This window comes from Marmota flaviventris, chromosome 6 (assembly GCF_047511675.1).
Source record: "Marmota flaviventris isolate mMarFla1 chromosome 6, mMarFla1.hap1, whole genome shotgun sequence".
Lineage (NCBI taxonomy): Eukaryota > Metazoa > Chordata > Mammalia > Rodentia > Sciuridae > Marmota > Marmota flaviventris.
In genome coordinates, this window is record NC_092503.1 from 148,704,211 (window position 1) to 148,729,601 (window position 25,391).

At 47.7% G+C, this 25,391-nt stretch overlaps 1 protein-coding gene across 4 annotated transcripts in view; it reads left to right on the forward strand.

Moving 5' to 3' along the window:
- The first annotated feature begins 4,213 nt into the window (after positions 1-4,213).
- The window catches only part of Jarid2 (jumonji and AT-rich interaction domain containing 2), a 224,639-nt gene continuing 203,461 nt past the window's right edge, over positions 4,214-25,391 (forward strand). Inside the window, exons 1-2 of one of the 4 annotated variants that reach the window (XM_071613699.1) lie at positions 4,214-4,332; positions 5,112-5,315. In XM_071613699.1, the coding sequence (XP_071469800.1) occupies positions 5,271-5,315 (45 nt within the window). In that variant the 5' untranslated portion in view covers positions 4,214-4,332; positions 5,112-5,270. Of the gene's footprint in view, positions 4,333-4,730; positions 5,316-7,583; positions 7,656-25,391 lie in introns of those variants that run through there. The other 3 variants (XM_071613701.1, XM_027948185.3, XM_071613702.1) reach the window with 3 other exon arrangements.

Sequence of the window (25,391 nt, forward strand, 5' to 3'; positions counted from 1 at the left end):
GAAATTATTAAGATAGTATGTTTTAAATACTATAAAAATTATACAAATGAAAGATATCAGTTACTATCACAGATAAATATTTTTTTTTTTTTAAACCAGGGATTCAACCCAGGGAAGCTCAACCACTAAGTCACATTTCCAACCCTTTTCTGTTTTTATTTTGAGACTGAGTATTGCTAAGTTGCTTAGGGTTTGTTAAGATGCTGAGGTTGGCTTTGAACTTGGGATCCTCCTGCCTCAGCCTCCTAAGCCACTGGAATTACAGGTGTGTTCCTTCATGCCAGGCAAATATAAGGTTCTAATAAGGAAATTAAAAACCCACAAGAGTAAAGAAACGTGCCCTAGTAGTTCTTACAATTGTGGATTGAACTCTATGTAGGGGCCAGCATTGTGAGACCAAGAAAGAACTGTACAAAGGTCAAAGTAGAATTAGAGCCTTTTGCATACAGAAATGTCTCTGGAAATAATTGAATTTAACCCTCTCATTTTACAGATGATGGAACTGAGGTCCTGATGGGACACTCAGAGAGTTGATAGTGAAGCCTCAGATTCCAGTTTAGTGATGGGCCTCATTGCCAATGGCTGCCTCAATGAGATAAATCATGGCCCCATGATATTTTTTTATTAATCAAGAGGAATAAAATATAGAAATTATACAATCAAAAATTAGAATACAGAATAATGTATTTTTCTCCCGGTAATTGGGGGTAGAATCCCCAAGGCCTTCTACCACTGAGCAACATTCTAAGCCCTTTATTTACTTTGAAACAGGGTCTCACTATGTTGCCCAGGCTAGCCTTGAACTTGTTATTGTCCTGCCTCAGCCTCCCAAATCCCTGGAATTACAGGTGTATACCACTATGCTGGGCTCAGAACAAGAATGTGTTCAAAAAATGTAGCCAAAAGATCAAAGGCAATAAGAATTCAGAAATGCATAGGCCAGGCTGGGGAATGTAGCTCAGTGGTAGAGTTGTGCAAGACCCTGAGTTCCATCCCTTGTACTGCAAAAAATAATATCACCAAACATGTTTTTTAAAAAGGAAATGAGCTAGGTATGGTGGTGTAATCCCAGCTACTTGGGAGGCTGAGGCAGGAGGATTCCAATTTTAAGGCTAGTTTCAGAAGTTTAGCAAGGCCCTAACAACTTAGACACTATCTCAAGTAAAAAATAGAAAGGATAGGGATGTAGCTCAGTGGTAAGGCTACCCTTGGTTCAACCTAAATAAAAATACAAAATAGGGGATGTGACTCAGTGGTTGAAGGCCCCCTGAGTTCAATTCCTGGTACAAAAAAAAAAAAAAAAGGGGGGGGGGGATAGGTAGCAGTCAAGCAGCCAGATTGAATTGGAGCTAGAACTGGAGTTGCAACTCTTGAAAAAGTAGACAACACCATCTCTGACTTTAGGGTGTTTACTTTTTATTTGGAGAAAAGAGCTGGGGACATAGAACAAAATGCAAATGGGTGGTATGTTTGCATCCTTCAATGGAGGGAATCCCTATGGGCCCTTTGAAACTCCACAGTCCCTGCTCATTTCAGCTTGTGTTCCCTTTAGGCCCCCTTTTCCATGTTGCTAATGTAGCACTTTTTGTAGATGCCACAATTGATTGAAAAATCTGTCTTCTCTATTGAGTCATGTGCTTCTTTACAAAAGACTGTGGGCTGTCTGAGCCTTCAGGGTAAGGACAGTGGCAGCACATAGTTCTATGGAATCAATGTACCTAGGGAGAGATTCCCTCCCCCAAAGAGTGTTTTGAGAAGTTACAAATCAGGAGAGAGAATGAGACTTAGGGAAAATTAAAAAGAGGAGGAAAGAGCAAGGAATGGTAACATTTGGCCTGGCCAGAATGGCAAGGAAGGGAAGCTCATCAAGAGCCAGTTACTTTCACAAGAGAGACTCTGAACCTCTTAAAGAAGGCAATCTATTTACCTTTTCAGGGAAAACAACCCTATATTATCCAAATCTTTTGGAAATGAGCAAATTCCTTCCTTTCCCCTGTCCTTGGGCCTCTGTTAATACAATGGCCTTTCATACATGGTGGTGACCTGGAGGTGGTAGTCAGGCAGGGGAGTTCACAGGCCCAGGATCCAGAAGCCCAGCAAACTGAGGGAACCCAGAAGAAACTCACCTTTGTTCTTTAAGATTTGCCTGGGAATCCAGTGCAGTGGCACATGCATGTAATCCCAGCAATTTGGGAGGCAGGATTCCAAGTTTGGAAGCCAGCCTGGGCAATTTAGTGAGACCCCTGTCTCAAAACCAAAAATAAAAAGGACTGGGGATGTTTCTCAATGGCCAAACACCCCTGAGTTCAACCCCTAGAATAAAAAGAACAAAAATCGCCAGGGTCCTGACAGATCAGACATTAATATACAGAAATCTGTTTAAAAATATAATTTTGTGGAGATAGTACCCAGGTCATAATGAAGAGACAGATTTTTGAAAATACCTTGTGGCAAACTCACCATAAAGTCACCTGAGTGGTCAAAAACTATAAAATGTAATCTGTTCTATTGGATCTTTCATAATAAACTGAAATAATGATCAGGTTTTGCAATATTTAGGATTGTGATATGAACATAATCCAAAATTATTTAATTTCAGAAAGCACTTGATTTTTTGAGTAGCTAATGGTAATTATGAAAGGGCTTTTGTTTGGGGGGGGGGTATCAGAGATTTAACTCAGGGGCACTTGGCCACCGAGCCACATCCTTAGCCCTATTTTGTATTTTATTTACAGACAGGGTCTCACTAAGTTGCTGAGTGCCTGATTTTACTGAGGCTGGCTTTGAACTCCTGTCTGAGCCTCCCCAGCCACTGGGATGACAAGCATGCGCCAGCCCCGTTTAATGAAAGGGTTTTAAAAAAAGATATATATATTTTGGTTTATTGAGAACTCCCAACGACGGGCCTGGTTCTGAGCTAAGGTTTTGGGGTCAGCCAACCCTCCCACGAGATCTGTCACCAGTAATTCGCTGATGAGGAAACTGGCAAGCTGGAAGGCCATCAAGTCACCTTTGAGGAAGCGGCCAAAGCGCCCTTTGAATGCAAGCTCCTATGTGGAGTCTCTAAGTCCTTCCTAAACAGTGTGGTTATCTCTTCAAGCCCTTTAAATAATAAACCTAGCCGTCGCCTTCACTCCGGTGTTCATATTCGGGAGCAAGCGGGGAGCACCAAGGCTGAAACACGAGGCCCATGGGCCGGGAGCGTGGGGTGTCCCCTCTCTCCCAGAGGCTCGCCCAACACATCGCTGGAGACACTACTTTCAAGCCTCGGCTAGAAGCGGGGCTCGGACAATGCCCAGGGCCACGCGAGCGTCCGCAAGTGGCCCTCAAGGCGCGGCCCGCGAGCTGCGCCAGGGCCTGCTCCTTCCTCGGCCTCGGGGGCCAGGTGCAGGGCAGGGCAGGGCAGGTGGGGCCAGGCCGCGCGCCCTGCGCCGGGGTCCCCGGTGCGTCCCACTGCGCTGGTCGGCGTGGCCGGGTCTCCGTATTCCGGTGACTTCCACCTCAACGTTTTAATCTCGCCGCGGACGCCAGATCCCCGTCAGTGTTCTAAGGGCGGCCAGGGCGTCACTCCGGGCCACCAGCGCGCTCGCGGGCCGAGCCGGGGAGGCCGGTCTCTGCGGCCGCGCGCAAGAGCGACCTCGGACCACCCCGGCCGCCCGCCGCCCGCTCGGTGCAAAGACGCGAGGCGCTGTCCTGAGGTGACACCGGCTGCACTGCAGAAGCAGCAGGCGCCGCCGATCAACGAGTTCGCACCGAGGATTCCTCTTGGTGCGTGGCCCAGTTTTCCTTAGGACGGGCTCCAACCCCTCCCTGACACCGCCCCCCGCGCCGCCACGCTTCGAGGCCTTCCCCGGGGAAGCCTCGCGTCCCTCCCCGGCCGCCGCGGGCGGCGCGCGCGCGATTCCTCGATTCCACAGGCGGTTCGCGCCGCGGGTGGGGGCGGGGCGCGGGCCGGGGCGGTCGCCGCCGGGGGAGGGGGCCGGGCCGGCCGGGGGCGGGCCGGCGTGGGGAGTTCCTCGCTCGCGGACCACACGCCCCGCCGGCCAATCCTGAGCCAGCCTCTAGCAGTGTCGCACGCGGGACACGTCCAAGCGTTTGTTGGCAGGGCCAGCGAGGGGAGGGGGCGGGGAGTAGGGAGGGGAGTTGAGTGACAGGCCCCGCGGGGCAGGCTGGGAATTGTAGTTCTCAGCTCCCGTGGCCATAGCCATTTTGTAGTCGGGGGACTACAACTTCCAGAAGATCAAGGGGACCATTCTAAGGTGCCCCGGGAATAGGCGGCTGTCCCCGGGGCCGGGCGTCCTGGGGCATTGGTACCCACCTGCCCGGCTGCAGGTAGACGCGAGGGCAGTGGCGGGGGCTCGCGTGTGGCGGCTGTGGGGTGAGCGGCAAGCAGGGAAAAGGGGCTGAGGTGGAGCGACCGAGCGTGCCGTGCCTTGAGCTAGGGAGCCTCTCTCAATTCCACGCCCGGGCTCGGCGTGGGAGCGACGCCGGAACCCTTGCTCGGGAAGGGTTCGTCGAGGTTTCCTGGTGCCAGGTCGACGGGGCTGCGGGGTTCTTCTGGACTGGGCCAGGGGCGGTGGGCGCCGGGGTAGGCGGGCGCCCAGTGGCTCAGCTGTGGGAGTTTTCGGCTGGCGTGCGGTGGGGAATTGCCCGAGGAGCCCTAACTTGTATAAAAGCAGAGTCCATTTAAAGTTGGGCTGGATAGCCTCTCTCTCATTGGTTAGGGGGCTTGGAAAAAAGAGACTCGGCGAGCCCTCGCTGTGGTGCTGCGCCGCCGCCGCCGCCGCTGGAGTTGACTCTTCTGCTCGCACTGCTGCTGCAGCACAAACGTGACTTCCAACATTTTTTATTTATCTTTCCCTTTTCTTTTCCAAGATGTAACTACAGATCAGACACTAAGGACCTTCACGTTTCGCTGATGTAGTTTTTGGAGGAAAAAGGGGGGGAGTGAAGGGCGTCGGTTTTTTTCTTTTTTTTTTTTTTGTGTATATGTGTTTCGGGGGAAATTTTCCATTATGAGTGTTTTACTAAAGTGAATTTTTTTTTGTTTGCTTCGTTCGTCTTTGGCTCTTTTTTTTTTTTTTCCTTCCCAAATTCGGATTTATTTCAAGGCGAATCTGGCTTTGGGGGAAGAGGAAGAAAAGTCGGATTACAAGATCAACCACCACCAACAACAATAAAAACCACCAGGATATTTTTTTGCAAATTTCTGACGGCTTTAAATTCATGAAGCAATTGTCCCCTTTTGCAATCAGCATTTGGATCTCAGAATGAGCAAGGAAAGACCCAAGAGGAATATCATTCAGAAGAAATACGTAAGTGCTCCTAACAACACATCCTTTGACTTGCAGTTTTAAGCAATGGCTGTGAATGTCAAGTTTATAGATAATTCTGCAGCTGAAGGGTTTTAAACACAGCGTCCGATAAGGCTGTTTCTTTCTTTTCTGAAAGAGGGCTTTTCAGGCAAAGTCGTGTCTGCCTAGTTTGGTTGAAAAAACAGATTGGTGTAGAGATACCTCAAGTGAATAAATTGACCTCGAATGACACAAACATAATCTAGTTTTAGATGAAAGGCAAGGGATTTTGGCGGAGCTTGGGGTGGGGGGGCTGCGGTAATGTAAGTAAACTGCATTCTCGGGCGGATTTGGCCCCATATTGCACTTTGCATGCAAATGAGCGTATGTTATTATTATTAATGCTATTTGGAAAATCGTGTAAGGCGTGTGTGCTGGAAACCCTTTAAGTTGCAATCGAGGGTCCGATTATGGCGATCTTCTCCTTGCACTGGCACATGAAATTTAATGTATGTGGTCGTTTGGCTTATCTGGTTTGTACCATGAACCAGTTGGGAATCATGTTACAGCGAATGCATTTGTTGGGATTGACTTTAATAATGAGGCTGGTTTTGTTTAAAAAAATTCATGGTTTCCAGTTTTAGGAGAAAAAGACACTGGGTTTAATGTTTTTAAGTATGTCTGTGAATGCATTTACGACTACAGATAATTTATCCCTGTTAGCTGGCTTTCTGAAATTAGGTGACTATTCAGAGATTTAAATGGTTTGGAATAGTTAAATTTGTTTTGTGCATAGTACAGCTACGTTTTGATTGGCATGGCGATTGTTTTTGTTTTGTGTATGGTGGCTTTTTTTTTTTTAAGTTTGAGGGGAGGGAGCTAGAGGGGGACCGAGGGATTAACCAAATATGCTCTCTAGTGATCGGTGATTAGCTGCATGCTTTAAAGCAAAGAACTCATTTTTTTTTTTAAAGAAAAAAGGTCAAATGAACATACACAAGGAATACGACGTTATAAAAAAGTTTTATTTAACTCCACTCGACAAATTGATGTTAATATTTTCCTTTCTGATCAGTATGAAGTGTGTAATGGGAGATGACCTTCGGGGCAGTGGTTTTGTAAAAAATATATTTAATGGAAAAGCTGAATGCCTCTTCTGGAGGGTTGATTCCATCTAGATACGTAAACTTCAACTATGAAAGAAATGCAAGGCTAAATTATCAAGCTCAACTTACAAAGCTGGTCCATAAAGAATTTAAGAATTAAAATACATCCGCATTGCAGAGGGCTGGGTAGAATGCAAAGGGCTAGTTTAAACTCGGGCTGTAGAAACTGCAAGGAGACAACCTTGCCTCGGAGCGTGGACGCCTTCCCGGGGCACGTCCGTTTCGGATGCAGCTACAAAGCAGATGGGGTAGAACTTGGACAAGAACCGCCTCCCCTCCCTTCCCCTCCCCTCCCCTCCCGGACCGCGTTGAGTTGGAGATCAGCGTGGGGTGGGCTTTTTGTTGCTAGTGACCAGCTGGTCGTGTCGGTTCCGGGCGTCCGGCCGCAGCCCGTGGCGGCGGCGGCCGCGGGAGGCTGGGAGCGAGTTAGCGCTGCGGGAGCGGAGCCGGTGCTCCCGACGTGCTCGAGCCGGCTGCGGCGGGGAGGGCGCGCGGGGGTCGCGGCGGGCTGGGCCGGGGCCGGCGGGCGCGCGCGCGGCCTGTAGGGGGCAGACTCCGGGCTGCGGGCAGGCACCGGGCGCCCCGAGCCGGCTCGCGGGCCGGCCGGCGGGCGGGCGAGTGGGTGGGGCGCGGGGCGGCGCGGCCCGCGGGGCCGGGGCGGGGGCGTGCCGGGGAGGGGGCGCGCCGCGCACAGCTGCACGGCGCCCCCCACCGTGCGCACGGCCGAGCATGGCGGCCGCGGCGGTCCTGCCCGCGCCCCGCGGCCTGCCCCCCCGGCGCCGACGCAGTCTCGAGAGCAACAGGTTAAGCCTGCGAGACGTCAGCGCGCCCCCTCCCCGCCCCCCGGCCCTTCCCCCGCCGCGCGCCCCCGCCCCCCGCCCCTCCCTCCGCCCCCCGCCCCTCCCTCCGCCCCCCGCCGCTCCCGGTCCCCGGCCGCTCCCGGCCGCGTTCTGTTGTCATTGTGACGTCACAAAGGGACGGGCCCGGGTGGAACCTTCCCTCCTCCTTCGTGACGTCAAAAGTCGGGCGGGAGGTTCCAGCGCTGCGGGGCTGCCGGGGGAGGAGGGAGCGAGCCGGGGCGGGGGCTGCCGCGCAAGGGTGCCGCGGCGTGGGAGGAGGAGGAGGAGGAGGAGGAGGAGGAAGAGGATGCGCTCGGCCTCTGCCTTCCGCCCCGAAACGACGCACGCCCCGCCAGGTGAGCAATGGGGGGCTTCTGGTCCCCGAACTTGTGCCTCTGGACCTGGTTCTGGAGCCTCTCAGCGGGTGGGAGCAGGGAGCAGGCGCCTCCTTTCTGCAGGAATGTTTTCACTTCCTCACTTGCAGTTCTCCTGATGGTCTTGCGTTCCCACTGTGGTCACCTCACCCAGTACTAATGGAAACGAAGGAAACTGCATTCGGGGAAAGTTTTCCTTTCTGGAAGGACCGTGTGTTGCATTTGTCCACTTTGTCACTTTAAGTCGTATTGGGGGTGTCTTGCAGGATGTGGCCGGATGCCTTGTAGAGGGGATGCTTCAAGGCAGCAACTGTTGTTTCTCTGGTGGCCCTGCAGCCTCTGGTGGAGGGGCTCTCTTGCTGTGTCGGCTCTTTGCCTTTGGAGTGGTTTTTTTTGGGGGGGGGGCAGGGGCGGAGTGAGGGAAGATTTGTCCATTTAGAAGAGCACAGAACTTTTTTTTTTTTTTTTTTTTTGGCGATATTGGGGATCAAATCCATGGGTGCATGCTAGGCAAGAGCTCCACCATTGGGTTACAATTCCAGCCCAACACAGGACTTGAGTCTGAAAGTGCTCTGGGCTAACTTCTCAGTAGAACAAATGGCTCGCTTTCTGTCTTGTTCATTTTTCTGTAAAATGGGAAAATACCTGCCTTTGTTAATTAACTAAGTCATTGATACGATCTTGTGGATGGAAGATGTAAAAGAGAGTGCTTCTTTATATGTAAGGTGGCCTTATTAGTTGAACCAGGTGGAAGGCAGCATGTTTCCTACAATTGGTCTCAAAAGCCTTAGATGCTTGCCGAGTGCCATTTACTTTATTGCCTTAGCAGAGCAGACTTTGGGGGTGTGATTGTAGATGATAGGCTTTGGGAGAAATGATTGTTATATTTCTTATTAAATGACATCCTTGAGAAGCTCGTAAATTGCAACATAATCTCGTCTTAATTGTGTCGGGCACGACTCCCACTACAATACCTTAAATAACTGGAAACATTTGCCTTTTAGAGCCCCAGTCCTCTTGGACAATAAAACAGTTGCTTGTTTTGCTCTGCGAATGTTTTCTCCCATTTCCATCACTACTACATGGTTGATTATTCTTAGGGAGAATAACAGGATAGCCAGGCTTCACAACTATTTGGTCTTAGTTTTACAGCAGGTATGAGCTTGAAATAAATCTCTGCCACATGAAGATGTGATTCATGCAGTGGTGGTGAAAACCAATTACCAGTTTGATTTCTAGGACAGCTCAAGCAGAATTTGTACCATTAAGTTGTAAGTTTTAAGCATCTTAGTTTCCTGATTTAAAATTACAGCGTGACTTAAAAACTGGAATAAGTTTGCTTAATAAGATTCAAAGGCAGAATTTACAATAATTACATAGAGTTGTAAAGAAAAAAATGAAAAAGAATTTACACCCAACAAAGTGTTTTGGATTTATAAGTTTTTTGTTGTACTGGTGATTGAACCAGGGGTGCTCTACTGCTAAGCTACATCTCCAGCTCTTTTGTTTGTATGTTGAGACAGGGTCTCACTAAGTTTCCCAGGCTGGCCTTGAACTTTTGATCTTCCTGCCTCCAGAGTGACTGGGGTTACAGTTGTGTATACCTGGCTGAGCTTTTTGTTTTTTATTTATTTATTTTTACCTCTTTAACAAAAACTTTCATAAGGTTATTGTAGAACTTGCATAAGTTAATTAATTGCCACATTTTTTCTTTCCTGAGGTGTTCACATGGCTTTCTTTCTCTTTGTTTCTAATGGCAAGTCTAAGGCAGAGTCATTTTAGCATAATGATGACCATGCAAAAAGCACTTGCTGTATTGAGAGGGGACAAAAGTAATATAGTCAAGTACAAAGTATGTCACTAAAATTCAAAATAGAAAATAACTTTGAAAAGTTCAGCTTGGCTTATTATTACGTGGGTTACCTTCTGTAACTAATATTAGACTTGTATGTCCTCATAAGTACTGCCCCAAATAGCCAACCAGAATTGAATTCTTTTGTACTTAGAGGGTGTAAATCATAGTTGGTTAAACCAGTCCTTGTTGCTGGATTGAGGGCAATTGATTCACTTCCAAGTGCTTTGGAAATACTCCAATCTTAATAGATATACCCTGCTCCAAAGTTTACTTTAACTTTCCTTTTTCAGAATGAGAAAATCTTTTGGAGTATATAACTGATATCTATTACATTCAAAGTAGAAAAAGTAGGACTTTTTTTTTTTTTCTCCTTTCAAAAAAGACAAGGGAAAACTCATACTAATCCTACTATATAAACATTGGTAAAGGCTAAACTGGAGGGTTTTTTGGTGTGTGCTGTGGGTGGACCTCCATCCTCACTCGCCTCATGCTACGTGTAATGCTCTATCACTGAGCTGAATTCCCATCCCTGGGGTGAATTTAATCTAGTGTTCTGCCCTCCCTCGTGATGGTGTGTCCATTCAGACTCTTGATATTTTTATTTGAATTCTGGTTTTATTGTTCAGTCCTCTTCATGTTACTGGTCCAGGCTTCCCCAGGATTACAGTTTCGCCTCCCCTAACCACCTTCCACCTACCCAATTTACTTGCCCTTGGGTGCAGAACTTCCTGGCTGATACCCCAGTACACAGCTTCTGGCCACTGGGCAGCTCTGGGATGTCCCTCTGTCCTCTTTGGCTCCCACCCAGAAGGCTTGCCAAGTGTCAATTGTTTGTTCCCAAATCTGCTTATTCCAGTTGGGCTTCTTATTGTAATTGCAATTAAATATTATGTAAACCTTGAAATAAGTGTGAACAGAATTGGTTTCTATGAAAACTTCTAAGTTGATTGTTTTGGGTGAAGACTTGATAAAAGTCCTAAAACAACAAGGCTTTTAAATTTTCTGGGTTCTTCCACATGCACTGCTTTGTAATTCATCCCTGCCTCCACCCCTTTTTTTTTAGTGAGCTAGGAGTCTAACCCAGAGCCTTCCAGAATGCTAGACTAGTGCTCTACCACTGAGCCACATCCCCAAACCCCGATCATTGTTTTAAGACCCAAACTTCAGGTACATACATATCTTTCTTGGCTAAAAAGCATAATGTGAAACAACCCTCAAAGAAGTTTCATACTCAGAAATAAGACCATAGCTCTATATGAAAAGATTAGCCACCAAAAAGCACGTTTGTATGTTTAAGGTAAAAAAAAGTAATCTTGTCTTATTTTTTAAATAAAAATTTCTTGCCTGCCAAACTTTTTTCCATTAACTAGCCAACTTTCTTTTTTTAAAGAGATCGAGAGAGAGAGAGAGAGAGAGAGAAGAGAATTTTTTTTTAAATATTTATTTTTCATTTTTCGGTGGACACAACATCTTTATTTTATTTTTATGTGGTGCTGAGGATTGAACCCAGTGCCCTGCGCATGTCAGGCGAGCGTGTTACTGCTTGAGCCACATCCCCAGCCCCAACTAGCCAACTTTTATCCCTGTTACTCTTGAGAATGGTGTTTCTAAATGTAGAAACATTTAGCCTTAATTCTCAAACATAAACTATATTCCATCTAATTTGTGCAGGCATAGGTAAAATGTGGTCTTTACCCTATTAGGCAAGTCTTCTACTACTGAATTATCCCCAGGGGGTGCCCCCCATTTTAAAATACTAGTGTCAATGGACTTTTATTTATTTCTATGCAGTGCTGAGAATCGAACCCAGTGCCTCACACATGCTAGGCAAGTGTTCTACCACTGAGCCACCACCCCAGCCCTCTTTATTTTTTTATTTTGAAATAGTCTAAGTTGCTGAGGCTGGCCTTGAACTTGGACTCTTCTGTCAGCTTCCTGAGTGACTAGGATTACAGGTGTGTGCCATCACTCCAGGTCTTTTGTTTTGGAGACTGAATCCAGGGGTGCTCAACCACTGAGTCACATCTCCAGCCCTTTTTATATTTTATATTTTTGAGACAGGTCTCATTGAGTTGCTTAGGGCCTCCCTGAGTTGCTGAGGCTGGCTTTGAACTTGATTCCTCCTGCTTCAGCCTCCTAAGCAGCTGGGATTACAGGCATGTGCCGCCACTGTGCCCAGCATCGGCTTGGCTTTCTTGGAGTTGGGGCAGGAAAGGCCTGTGTTGTACAGAGGCAGATGTAGTCTCAGCCGGCATGGTGTAGCCAGACTTGAGCCAGCAGACCAGGGCTCTTTCCACTTATACCAGTTTGTCTTACTCCCAGTTTCACTGTTGTGAGGTTGCTGCCCATCTCCCCTGGGGGCTCCCTCTGCTATTTGAAGAAATGCCCCAGAAGCACTGTGATTGTACAGAACTGCCACACAATACTGGCCTTTTTTTGAAAGCCTTGTGAAGACCCAGTCAATTCTGAAATAACCGCCCACATTTATGGACGGTTTCCATAGCAAGTTCACAAGAGGGAAAAAAAGGGGCTTTTGAGTTCATTTTACAGAAGGGAAAACCAAGTCTGTTCATATGGTTAAAGCCTGCATCTCTTCCTCCGTCTTCCCCTTTCCTCCAAATTGGTTGAACCCAGAAGCGTTTACCACTTAGCTACATCCCCAGTCCTTTTTACTTTTTATTTTGAGAATTGTTTAGGCAGGTCTTAGCCTCGTGAGTAGCTGGGGTTACAGTGAGCGCCACTGTGCCCTGTTGTCTGTGATTCTTAGTTCAGATGAAGTAGGTGAAATGAAAGATCCATGTAGCTCTGCAAAGGGGAGAAAAGGTCGTAAAGGGCTTTTGCCAGCCTTCAGAGAGGCTTTTGGCTTAAGAAAGTTTGGGAAGTGAAGATGATTTTTTTCCCCCTTAACCAGGAGAGTGTCAGTTTCAAGTGTGGGTTTGTGTTTTTTTGTTGGTGATGGCTAGGGATGAACCCTGGGCCTCCATATGGTAGTCAAGTGCTCTTCCACTGAGTTTCTGCCCCCTCCCTCAGTCCTGTTTGTTGTTTTTTGAAGCACCAGTTGGTGGAGCTACCCGCTTATCCCCAGCTGGCTGTCTCTTTGAGTCATCCTTGGAAGAAGAGCTGATATCCCAGTACCTGTTGGGACTGGCTGGTTTGTGCTGTTTGTTTGTTTGTTTTTTTTTGGGGGGGTGTCCTGTGCATTGAACTCAGGGTCTCCTGATGCTAGGCAATTGCTTTACTACTGAGTAAAGAATTGTTTTAAAATTTTATTTTGAGACAGGTCCTCACTAAGTTGCCCAAGCTGGCCTCAAACCTGTGATACCTTTGTAGGTGTTCCATCACACCTGTAATTTGTGTTATTGCTTTTTAAAATATTTTTGGTACTGGGTCTCAAACCCAGGGGTACTTAACCGCTGAGCTACCTCTCCCCTTTTTTTGGTTCTGAGATAGGGTTTTCCTAAGTTGCTGAGGCTGGCCTCAAACTTTATACTGAAACAGCAGCCCAGATGTTTCTGATGCCTGAATGTGGGAGATCTTTTGGCATCTGTTTTATTGCTTTCTTTTTAATCTGGGTAGCTTTTTCTCATTGTTTCCTAACTTCCATTTTGGGGAGGGCTCAGTCTAGAGTGGTGATGTATATTATCTCTTGGTTCTCATTTCTGCCAGCTGTTGAAATGTTTGGTGCCTGTGGGGGCAGAAACAGGTGCCAGGAGGAAATGAGAAGGGATTAGGACTGGACATGTGTTTCTTGCATTTATTCCTTCCACAGGTTTGTAGGGGTGCTGAATCAATGCTTATTCTGTCCGGCAGTGGAGCGCTGGCTTTGTGTATATGCATTATTACTACTAATATGGGGGCTTTGGGCATGAAAGGCTTCGGATAGGCTTGCTGTGAGTGTATGGGGACTTTTTGGTAATGGACAAGATTGGGAGTGTGAGCTAAGGTTCGGCTCTCTGTTAAACTGAGTGTGTGTCGTCGGGCACTAAACAACCTCACTGAATACTTCCTCATCCAGAAAGATTTTTCTGAGAAGTGGGGTGCAGTGGCGCACGTCCAGAGTTCAAAGCCAGCCTCAGCAACAGCAAGGTGCTTAGCAACTCAGTGAGACCCTGTCTCTAAATGAAATATGAAATAGGGCTGGGGGTGTGGCTCAGTGGTTGAGTGCCCCTGAGTTCAATCCCTGGTCCAAAAAAAAAGCTTGTTCTGTGTACTTGCCAGGTTTGTTGCTGGGAGAACTAGGGAGATTTTTGATGTGAAAGCACTTTGTAAACTGCATACTGCTGCTCAAGTGCTAAAGGTATTATCACACAGTTGGAGATCCCCAACTTGGAGACATTAGGCTGCCGGTGGCCTTCCTTGCTGACTCAGAAATAAATGAATCCTGTGAATTCAGAGCAAGCAACAGATGTACACTGGGATTTTGAGCAAGAGTTTAAAGATAAGAAGAAGCCTTGTGCAGGTGGTTCTCTAATCCCAGTACTTGGAGGAGGCTGGGACAGAGGGATTCCAAGTTTGAGACTAGACTAGGCAATTTAGGAGACCTTGTCCCAAAATAAAAAATAAAAGTGCTGGGGATGTGGCTCAGTGATAGAGTGCCCCTGGGTTCAATTCCTAATTCTTAGGGAAAAAAGGTCACATGATCACCTCCCACCTGCACACCATGTTTTTGAATGTGAGTTTCTGTTTTATAAGCTAGTATTTGACTCCCAGCCTTTTCTGGGTGGGGAATGAAAGAGGGATAGATTGAGAATTAAGATTAGAGTGGCACTGAATCCTTGCACAGATGTTTAACCAAAGGTGTTTAGAGTAGATCTTTGAGGAATAATCCTCCAGATAGAAAGTCTGATCACATCCTTCCGTGACTCCTGTGGCCTTCAGGACCAAGTTGCCTTTCACCTCCTCATCAAGCCCTTCTTGCTGTACCCCGAGTTTTCCTGTCCCCACCCACTCCACACTCTGGGCTTCTCCTGAGTCCAGCCTCTCTTTAACTTTGCAAGTTCTGGTGGAACTGGCTGAGATCCGCCTGAGGCCTTAAGTGTAGCCTGTCACCTTTTTGCCCTCATAGCCAGCTCCTCTTCTCTGGCTGGGCTCCACCCACTTACTTCTGGGTGCTGGAGTTATTTGCTGACATGACGGGCACCCTGTTAACTTCCACAAAAGTAGAGGCTGAATTTTATATCATGGTGGGTGAGAGCTAACGTCAGAGATGGTATGCAGTCCCTGGTGCTACTTAGGAGCCGCAGAGAATTGCTGTGGATCTGGTTGAGAAAGATGGAGCTAATGAATCAGAATTTCACACTCCTCATTTTAAAGCTGAGAACCCCAGCTACATTGTCAGATGACCCCTCACAGCCGTGGTGTGAAATCCAGTCCCTGACCCAGCAGTAGAAGGCCTTTGCAGTTGCCTGCTTTGGACTGGTCTTTGACATTGTTCCTCTTTCCAGGTGCGTTCTTAGTTGTCCATGGTAACTGCAGAAATTGATTCATTTTCATGCAAAATAAAGTTCACATGTAATCCCTGAACCTTAAACCTTCATTAAGCCACTCGATTTTCCTCTTGTGAAAATGGTGTTTGGCCTGTGATCAAGTACTCAGATGAAAATTATTGAAATCACCTACTAGATATTCCTCTACTGTGCATGCGTAGTTCACAATACATGAGCCGTTACCTGCTTTTTGCTGTTATAGCTTAACCTCAGTTATCAAAATACAGTAATTTCTAATGGCTTCCAGGCACTTGTTTCACGGGTATGTCACTTGACCTGTCCCCCTTGATGGCTTTTCCACAGGTTTAGGGCCCCTGTACTAAATGATGTATCTTGCAGCACGCTTTATTTATTTTTTTATTTTTCGCATGTAACTCACGTCCGGAGCGTGGCGTTACTGAGCCAGAAGTATCTGTGTTTACCTTTTGGTCCCTGGTACCGCATTGCCTTCTTGGAGGAGACCATGCTAATTTACGTTTCCACACGCAGTGTGTGTTAGGCCAGTGGGTTGGTTTGTTTGTTGGCTTTTAAAAACCAATACAGGCACTTGTAAGGAGTAGTAAAGATGTCAGTTGGGTTTTATTTAAGTTTCTATTTGCTTTCCTTGTCCTCTCTCAGGGCATTTAGAACTAAATGAGATAAGATATGTGAAAACGCTTTGTAAAACAAAATTGCTCTAAGAACACAATGTGCTGTTAGTCAGAGGGCACTGGTGCTGTGGGGAAGGGGAGAGCAGGGGTCATGGTACAATGGCATTTTTTATATTTATGAGGTTCCTCCTTTTGTGGGGACATGGGAGCTACTGGAGTAATAGAGTTGACCACAAATCCCATTGTTTGCATCTTCAGCCCTGTTTGTGAGGTGGGCTTTATGTGGCTGTTTTGGAATGTTTGCTGCCGGGTCCTGGCATTGCTTTTGAAAGTAGGGTGCCTTCATCCTGAGAGAGAAGTTTAATTGAGCAGGGGTGCAGAACCCTGCGGGAAGCCTTGGAGTCAGGCTGAAGTTGAGGGTTCGGCTGTTTGTATATTGTTGATCTTGGGGTTTCTTTATAAGATGGGAAGAATTACAACACCATTGTTGGTCCTTCCGGGTCATTTTGGGGGAGGCAGATCATATGTGAACATATGAAGTGCTTTGCAAGCTGTCACTAGCTAAATCTGGGTTATTCTAAGTCCTGCAGGTCTTTGTGGCTGTAATTCTCCACGTTCAAGGTCGAGGAGAGGACAGCCTGGGTCATTGCTGTGACAGCATACTCTGGTTATCTGGGGAAGAGGATGTCTGCTCTGGGTGCTCAGTGACAGCTTTCTCTTCCTGTCTTATGGAAAGGTGCAGCCTGGTGGGTTGTTCCTTCTTTCTCCCTGATTGTGAGCATGTGATGGGATTCCAGTGTGGCTGGGAAGCCACGCTCCTCTGCTGTGTTTAAGAGAGTGCTCCGGGATGAACTTCCTTGCCTGTCCTTTCCATTCCCTAGTCAAGACATCCCTTTAGATGAGGTGGAACTTAACGCTTATTGGTTTTACCCAAATTGCCCCCTTTCCCATTCTTGCTCTGCCCAAGCCCTGAAGTTGCGTTTGTTCTATTTTCAGCTTGTAATAAGGTCTTGATGTTGGAGGATGAAAGAGCCAGTGTGGATGGAAGGCATTTAATAAGGAGCCGTGGTCTGGGCGCCCAGTGAAATTGGTAGCACATGGTTCTCATCTGCCTGGAAGGGTTGTGGTTATGTTGTCTTGCCTCTGCTGGAGCCGTGATGTCACCAGACCTGGCCTTCCACGTGCCGCACAGCTCCTTTTTAGACTGATGTTGCTAATGGCAGAGGCCATTGCCCTTGATGCCCAGTGCACAGTGGGCTTGGTTGGTTTGTTTGTTTCCTTTTTTTTAATGGTGCTGGGGGTTGAACCCAGAGCCTTGTGCATGTGAGGTAAGCACTCTACCAACTGAGCTATGTCCCCAGCCCTGTTTGTTTGTTTGTTTGTTTTTGGGTACAAGGGATTGAACTCAGGGGCACTGAACCACATCCCCAGCCCTATTTTGTATTTTATTTAGAGACAGTGTCTCACTAAGTAGCTTAGTGCCTCACTGTTCAAGGCTGGCTTTGAACTTGCGATCATCCTGTCTCAACCTCCCCAGCCCCTGGGATTATAGGGGTACGCCACTGCACCTGGCCCCAGCCCTGGTTTCCAAATATTGGATGATCTTGAAATGTTTTGGGGCTCTACCAAGATTTCCTGTCTGTGCAATTAGGGTCTGAGGAACATGGTGGAAGTCAGGAACACCCCAACTTATTAATGGCCTAATTATTTTAGTGTGGCTCTGTTGTATTTTTGGTACTGGGAATCGAATCCAGGGGTGCTTGGCCACTAAGCCTCATCCCCAACCCGTTTTTTATTTTTTATGTTGAGACACCAGTTGCTTAGGGCCTTGCTAAGTTGCTGAGGCTGGCCTCAACTTGGGATCCTCCTGCCTCAGCCTCCCGAGCTGCTGGGTTACAGGTCTGCTGAGGACCTGCACCACCATCTCGGCCTGTTTTGCCTCAGCCACTTTTCAGCCTTTTCACTGGGACTCGTTGGTTTCAGGCTTTTGTTTTTGAGGTGGGTTTATTTAATATAGTTAGTATATATACTAATATAGTTAGTATAGTGTGCTACATGTTGTCATTTGTAAAAGGATTTAGGGCCACAACGAGCTGTCATCCCAGGAACAAATAATTTTTGCTACTGTTTGACTAAAATTCAGTTTGTAAACGCAGAAAGTGACAAGCAGATTAAATTATGGGCAGTAGGTAGTTGTCTTTCTAAAATCAGCAGCAGTGTTTGGGGCTGAGTAGGGTCCCCCCCCCCCTTTGTTTCAGCTTTGAAAACTTGACCCAAAACTTTAATTAAAGGCGAGTTTTGCTAAGTAGTACTTTAGTGTTTGTACTGACACCCTGAAAGAACTTTTAATCTGGAAGAATTTTAAAGATGTATGAAAGTAATCCCCAGTGGTGATTACATCTTTGAGTGGCAGAGATCAGATTTCTTCTTAAATGCCAATGCAGTTTATCACTTTTTTCCACAGTGCAGGGGGTTGCTGGGGAGGGTCTGGATTTCATAATGAACTTCTGAACTCAGTTACTTTAGAGGGAGAGATTGGTGGGTGTACCGCATGAGTCAGTTGTCTGTGTCTTTAAAAATGTTTTCAAATGCTCATTTTTGCATTGTAATCCTCAAAACTCTGGTTAGGATTCCAAACCATTGTGGTTGAGACGGAGCTGGAATCTGAAGGTGGCTGACAGTGGAAGGAAACCTCCTTTAACTGAGGAACATGTTTGGCTTGCCTCCTGTCCCAGAGTCTGGGCTCTGGGCATACCTAAGCCATGGCCAAGTTGAAGAGGTCAGGGAATGCTTGTTTTCATTCTGCTGGACTCCCCCCAGCTCTGCGTGGTGTGGATAAAGAGCCTCCTGGGTCCTGCAGGAGTCCTGCTGTGTGCGCTCTGCAACTTGGGGTTGTACCAAGGTGCACAGTGCTGCTCACCGTACTTGTGATCCGGGAGATTGCTAATGATGCTAATCAAATGTGTCTTTATTTTTTTTTTTTGGCCCTGGCAGGCTGAAGCCTTTGAGTGGTGGGGAGGATGGGTCTGATTTGGAAGGAGCTGAAGCTGTCCCCTATCTCTCTCATCTGATTCCCTGCTCCAATTAAGTGACACCATTGCAGTACTGACCCTCTCATACCCCAGGATGAAATGCATTTTCTCCTTAGCCAACCTTGTTCCCCTGCATCCGTGAGACTTGCTGAAATGGTCATGTTTTTTCTTTCCAGATTTATTGGAGCAGTAGGCAAAAGCCCCTTGGGAGTATAAATAATGATGATTATAAAGAACAGTCAGTTTACCAAGGAAGGCCATTATCTTTGACTTGCAAAGCTTTTACAGCCAAACATTGTTTACTTACAGTCTGTTTAATACAGATGAAGACCTTAATAGTATCTATTGTACCAGAACCTTTTTTCTCCCCTTGCATGTGGAGGTCACCTCAGTAAAGCACAGAGGATGTCACCTTGCCTGTGCAGAACGACTTGTTTCTCTTCTGCATGGCCCACGAAGGCCTTGGATGGTGTTTTCTTTCAAGGAATATCGTTCCTGGTTGCTTTCTTCCATGCCATCAACGACAAAATTCTCTCAGCTGGGTGTTAAAAGATTTCTGTTTTTCTTTGGTACCAGGTATTGAATCCAGAGGTATTTTACCACTGAGCTACATCCCAGCCCTTTTTATATTTCATTTTGAGACTTGCTAAGTTGCTTAAGAGTCTTGCTAAGTTGCTTAGGGCATTGCTGAGTTGCTGACGCTGGCCTTGAACTTGCAGTCCTCCAGCCTCCCCAGGTGCACCACTGTGCCCACCTGACTCTATCTTAAATAAAATACAAGGGCTGAGTACTCCAAGGTTCAATTCCTAGTTATCCTCCCCACACACAGAAAAAAAAAAAAAAAAAAAGGGAAAGATAATTTAAGGGATCTACTCTGGCACCTAATATCTATTTATAAATGGTTGATCCTCCTGCCTGAGCCTCCCTCATAGCTGGGACCCTTGATGGTAGGAATATCTGAACTCCCTCCCCGCCCCTCCTGCCCCCAGTGCTGAGATGACTGGCTCCGAGGCACTTTTTAAAAAAATATTTTTTAGTTGTTGATGGACCTTTATTTTATGTATCACATGTGGTGCTGAGAATCGAACCCAGTGTCTCACACTGTGCCACGGAGCTAGACCCCCGCCCTCTGAGGCCCTTTTAATATGTGACTGACCTAGCAACGCGGCCGCCAGCCCCTTAGCCTTCTTTTCGTCCTCCTACTCCCAGCCGCTCCAGTTGTTGGCAGTTGTGTTTTCTTTGGCATGCTCGTGGTCATTTAAATCAAGATGAGAGGCCTTTTGGGCACGGCAGTCTTTTCCTATGTAATTTTGGACGTGAATGTGATTTCTTTTTTAAACAGCTCTGTGGGTTTGGGCATATTCATAGATGCAGCCATCACCGTGATCAATTTTAGAACATTTTCATCACTCGGGAAAGAAACTCCATACCCAGTGGCAGTCACTTCCCATCTCACCCTGGTTCCCCCAGCCTCTGGCAACCGCTCATCTTTCTGTCCCTGAGGATTTGCTTATTGTGGATATTTCACATGAATGGGATCATATGAAATCAATATGTGGCCTGGTGTGCCTGACTTCTCACGTGAATGTGGGTGCATCTCAGAAGCGTTTATCAGTGTTTCCTTCCCTTTCACGGCTGAGCACTCAGCAGCAGTGTGCGGCTTCCCCATCAGCTGCTGGATGTTGGGGTGGTGTCCTGTGTCCGTCTGGCCCTGTTAACATGTGTGTTGGTGCCCTCTGAGAGAAGCCTGCATGTACACAGCATTCTGGGGCTCTGGGCTTGGCGGGTGGGCCCTAACCTTTCTCACTGTCACCGCCTCTCTTTACTGTCACTGACCTTCTTTTCTCTACCACTCGACAAACTGGAAATGCTGGAACCATCTGCTCCACTCTCTCTGGTGCCACTTCCTGTTTTATCCGGGGAAGATTTGCTTTTGTGGTGCTCAGGTGTTTTTGGCTGTGGCTCTAAACATGCATAAAGCTCTGGTTTCCCAGGGCCTGGCTCCTGTGTGTGTGTGTGGTGAGTGTCCTTCCTTACTGAAGTCCCCTGCCCTTCAGTTTTGATTCTCTCGACATCCATTGTCAAAAGACTGTGGGGACTGGGAGGACTGTTCACTTGGAAGTTCTCCCTGATGCTCTTGTTCCTTCCAAGCCTGTTAAACCAAAAATACTAAGAATATGAGCCCTTCCTAATGAACTCCTTGAAGAAATGGGAGGCGGATGGCGACTGACACATCTTCTTTTGATATTTCTGATTGGACAGATTTATTATTCCCTTTAGGTGCGAGACTGTTGAGATGTTCTGGTCTTTTATTGGCAATTTTTGTGGATTTGGAAGCTTTCAGAGAAAGCTTGAGCCAGCAGAAGGGCACGTGGCCCCCTGTTGCTGGGAGCATGCTGTGAAGGGACGGGGGAGGGGGCATCTTGCTGTGGATGTCCCCTTTCTTTGGTTCCTGGTGATAGGAAGCCAAATACCAGTGTTTCTGTTGGTGTTTTGAACCTTAAATTTATTACCAGGGCTCCGGTTCATCGTCCAAAACTTCATACTGATGGTGCTTAATCATGGTGTGTGTGTGTGTGTTTCACCCTCCTGTGTTTTAGGGATGGGCTCTGAGTTCCACAGTGGACTCAGGTCATTAATTTGGCCTACCTAATGGGGAGCCTTATAGACGACCGTATTCCATATTTTCTCTGCAGTGGCTGAGTAGCCAAGAATTTATTAGGTTAAGATATTTACCTCCATTTAGAAGTCCGGGGTGTGTGTGAGAGAGGGAGGAGAGACCATCGCAGGAGTTAATATTTTAAACTTGGCATTGTTTAACTGGATGTCTGTGTTCTGCGGGGCTGGTTTTGTGTGGTGCACCTATAACCTACACACATACTTGTGCCGTTTCAAAAGCAAACTCCACATCCCTCCTACTAAAATTAAAATAGCTTATTAGAGCTAATTTTAAGAATTGAGTTAGAACTGCCCTATAATGTAATGCAGAATATTTCCCAATAATGCCTAGGTTAACAATGATAGTCTTGCTGTATTGTGCAAAAAAGGCTTCTGTTCAGACCCAGCTGGGTTTCGGGCTTAATTCATTGCTCTATGGTGGGATCACCACAGCTGCTGTGGGGCCTTTACAAATGCAAAAAAGCTGTCAGTGTTTGTTTCATCAGCTGCATAAGTGATGAGGGCCAAGTTGAGGAATCCATTCCAGGGTGCAGCGTGCAGGCTGCGGCCGTTCTTGTTTACAGAATTAGTGTGTTGGAGCTTTAACATAGTTGGCACGTCGTCTGGCCTTTAAAAGCACAAGACTGAGGAACGGGACCAGTTGGTTGTCCTTGTCATGTTGGCCGGATCCAGCCCAGCCCTTGTCTTTTAGCAGCTAGGGCTCCAGTCTGCTGTGGGGCTTAACCCTCTTTGGATGTGGTTGGAGCACTGAGTTCTTGTCCCTTCAGTTCTTTATCCCAAATGTAGGTTTGTAGCCCTTTTTGGTTTGTTTTAAAGGCAGTTATTGAGAGTTCCGTAATTAGGTTTTAAAGCCTTAACATCCTCCCAGCTCCAAATCGGTGTGACTGTCAGCCGACACTTGAGATGCCTGTGCAGTGACAGTTCAGATTCGGCTCTGTGAGATCCGATTTGGTGAAGTGAGATTGCTTTGGGAATTCCCTCTCCCCATGGATACAGACGTGAAGGCCACTTCTGGACTGCATAAAGGCCCACTGGACAGGCCACTTTCCACCAGTGAGAGGGGTGTTCTGCGGGGCATCTCTGGATGGCAGCCTTACCGTGTAGGGTGAACCCTAACTCCTAGGTCCTGGTGTAGCCAGGGCCCCATCCATGTTCTGTCCCTTTGGGGCTGGGCAAGCAGGAGTTTGGTACTGGTGTCCATGGTCTTTCAGAGGGCACTGTTGAATTGTCCATTCCCCTTTCTTTCTTATTTTTATTTTTTGTGGTGCTTGGGATGAATTAAGGGCCTCACATGCGAAACATGCTCCCTCCTCCCCCTTCCTTTTACCCCCATTTATTTCCAGGCCCTTCCCAGCTCCAGGGATTCTGCCTGATGGAGGCTGCAGTGACCTGTGGCCAGGCTGCACTGGTCCCAGGCAGGTCTCTGAGCCCACTGTGCTGGATAGGTTGCTCCCCTCTCCCACTGAAAGGCACTCAGGTGCTTTCCCATTTCACAGGAGAAAGGACGCCGGGCTGAGGGGCTCCAAATTACAGCTCAGTGCTGATGAGCTTTATCTCAAAAAGCTGCCACCTGGCCTGTCCTTGGTTCCTCACCCTAGGAAGTGTCTCGAGCCACTGTGGACAACGGGGGCTGAAGAAGTCCACGTGGCGACTGTGCTGGAGAGGTTGGGGGAGCCTTGCCTGGCCTTGGCTATTTTACCTCTTAGTTACAGCGAGGTTCCATCAGAGACAAATGCCAGTGTGTTTACCTTGCCAGTGTCTTCACCACCTCCCACCTTGCCTGCCGTGCTGCCCCTCACTCACTCAGGCTCAGAAGCCCACGTGCACACCCTGGAACAGTAGTAATGAAAGGAAAATAGCAGACAGCGGATTCCGCAGCCCTCCCCTGGGGGAAGGACTAATTTGCAGGGCCTCTAAGGAAGCCGCAGTTTCATGGTCATTGTTCTCTGCCTGGCAGCCCTGGGCTGCACCTCCTTCGCCCAACCTGTTTCTCCTGGCTGGTGAGTTAGTAATAGATTTGGGCTTCAGATTTTTTTTTTTTTTTTTTGAAATTAAAAGCTCCTTCTGCTTTTTTGAGTCATTTTGAGACAAAACATTTTCTTGTAATAGTTTTGAAAGTTCTGCACCCTCACCTCAGGGTTTCTTTTTTCTTTTTGCAGTACTGGGTATTGAACCCAGGGCTGCTTTATACCACTGAGCTACACCCCAGCCTTCCGGTTTTTAATTCTGAGACAGGGTCTCACTAAATTGTTCAGCTGTCCTTGACTGGCAGTCTTGTGTCTCAGCCTCCTGAGTTGCTGGCTACAGGCATGGATGGCACCATGCCTGGCACCCTGGGTGTTTTAAAAATTTCTTTGGTGAGTTGAGAAACACTTTTTTAATCTGTGTGTGTCAGTGTTATCTCACGACCCCAGGAGACCTCTATGGTGGCCTGCCTTCTCACTGTAATGAGCAGCCTGGGTGTCAGCTGGCCAGTAATTGTCTGCTTGCCAGCTTACTAGCCCAGTATCTGAGATGACTGGGCCTGCTCTTGAGTTCTTAGTGTTACTTACTGGAATGGGACACCCGTCCCTGGCGGAGTGCAGATTAGATGTCCAATAAGCATGAGTGCAGTCTACATTGGAGGCGCTTCTTCCCACCCATGCATCAGTATTGACCCAGGGTCTGACATCTTATGTTTGACGTGCTGTATCTTGTGGGTAACAGACCCGTTCTTTGGTTTTGGGGGGGGGGGTGCATAGTGAATTCAGTGCTCTGAACAAAGGCAGAGGCCCTGGGCTTCCCTATGTCCTGGTCTTGTTCTCCCCCTCCCACCAAAAACAAAACAAAACCAAAAGACAAAAAAAGATTAGCACACCAGTATCTGACAGATGAATGTTGCCCTCTCCTTTCCTGTGAAGGTAGTTGAGAGGTCTGTTGGGGGAGGAAAAAGCACAGGGCACACCGGCAGCCCCTGATCAGGAGCTGGGTGCTAACCAGCTGGTGGTAGGTAGACTGCTGCACAGGCAGTGGGTCCGAGGAGGGAACTGGTACTTCCTGGAGGGGAGTGGGTTGCGAAATAGGTGAAGGTACAAAGTTCTTCTTAAATCAGGTTTCAGATCCTGGTAAGAGGCAGGGAGACTCTGGAGTGGAGTTAGGCTGGTTCTAGCAAATTTTTGATGATTGTTTCAGGCCATGGTGTCGCCATACCTTGTGAAGGCCACCCCTTTGGCTCTGCTGCTTCCCCTTGGTTGTGTTGCTGAGGACCCTGTGGGGGCTCGCCTGCCATCTGCTCCTGTGCCCCTGGAGTCTGTGCCGGAAAGTGCCTGGGCTGGGTGCATGCCTGACCCCCAAGGAGCCGTACATAGCCCACACTCCTCAGGACGTGGTGGTTTCTTGGGCCCTGAGAATAGACTGCCTTCGCAGAAGGATTCAGTGGGAGGGAAATAGGTTCCCTGAAGTAGACAGCCGCCTCCCAGAAGGCTGCTGGCTTGGAACCACTAGGTTTTAACCCCAGAGTTCACAGAGGGGCTCCCATTCACGCAGGGACTGTTCAGAAAATAGACCCGTGCCCCCCACTCCCCCCCAGGGAGGGGTGGTGGTGTTCCTGGGGGCCTGTCTGCTTGCTGAGCCTGGTGATGGGGCCGGGGCCACTGCACTTTTCTTCCGGAAAAGCACCAAACCCATTACTTAATATATAGATGTAAAACAAAACCTTCCCAGACAGCGTGTTTGACCCAAATTAGCATTTTAGAAAAGAGTAGAGCTAGATTTTCCTCATAGCTTTCAAAACAAGGACTGAAGAGCTCACGTTTGAACCTCTGACTGTTGACGACGGAGGTTACCTTGCTGCCTGCCGCGAGTAGGAAATAAAAAAGTTCATTTGCCAGAGTGATTGTCATTTCCTTCTTAGGAGTGCGGCTTAGCTCCGGGACTTCATTTAGCCAGGGGAAAATGGTTGCTACCTCCCGGTTAAGCTTCTTTCTGTTATCCAGTCGTGGCCCAGTGACTGCTGGGGAGGCCTGGGGAGGCCTGGGAGGTGGGGGCCACATAAAGGACCGTTAAGAAGTGCTGCTGCAGAATGTGCACTTAGCCCA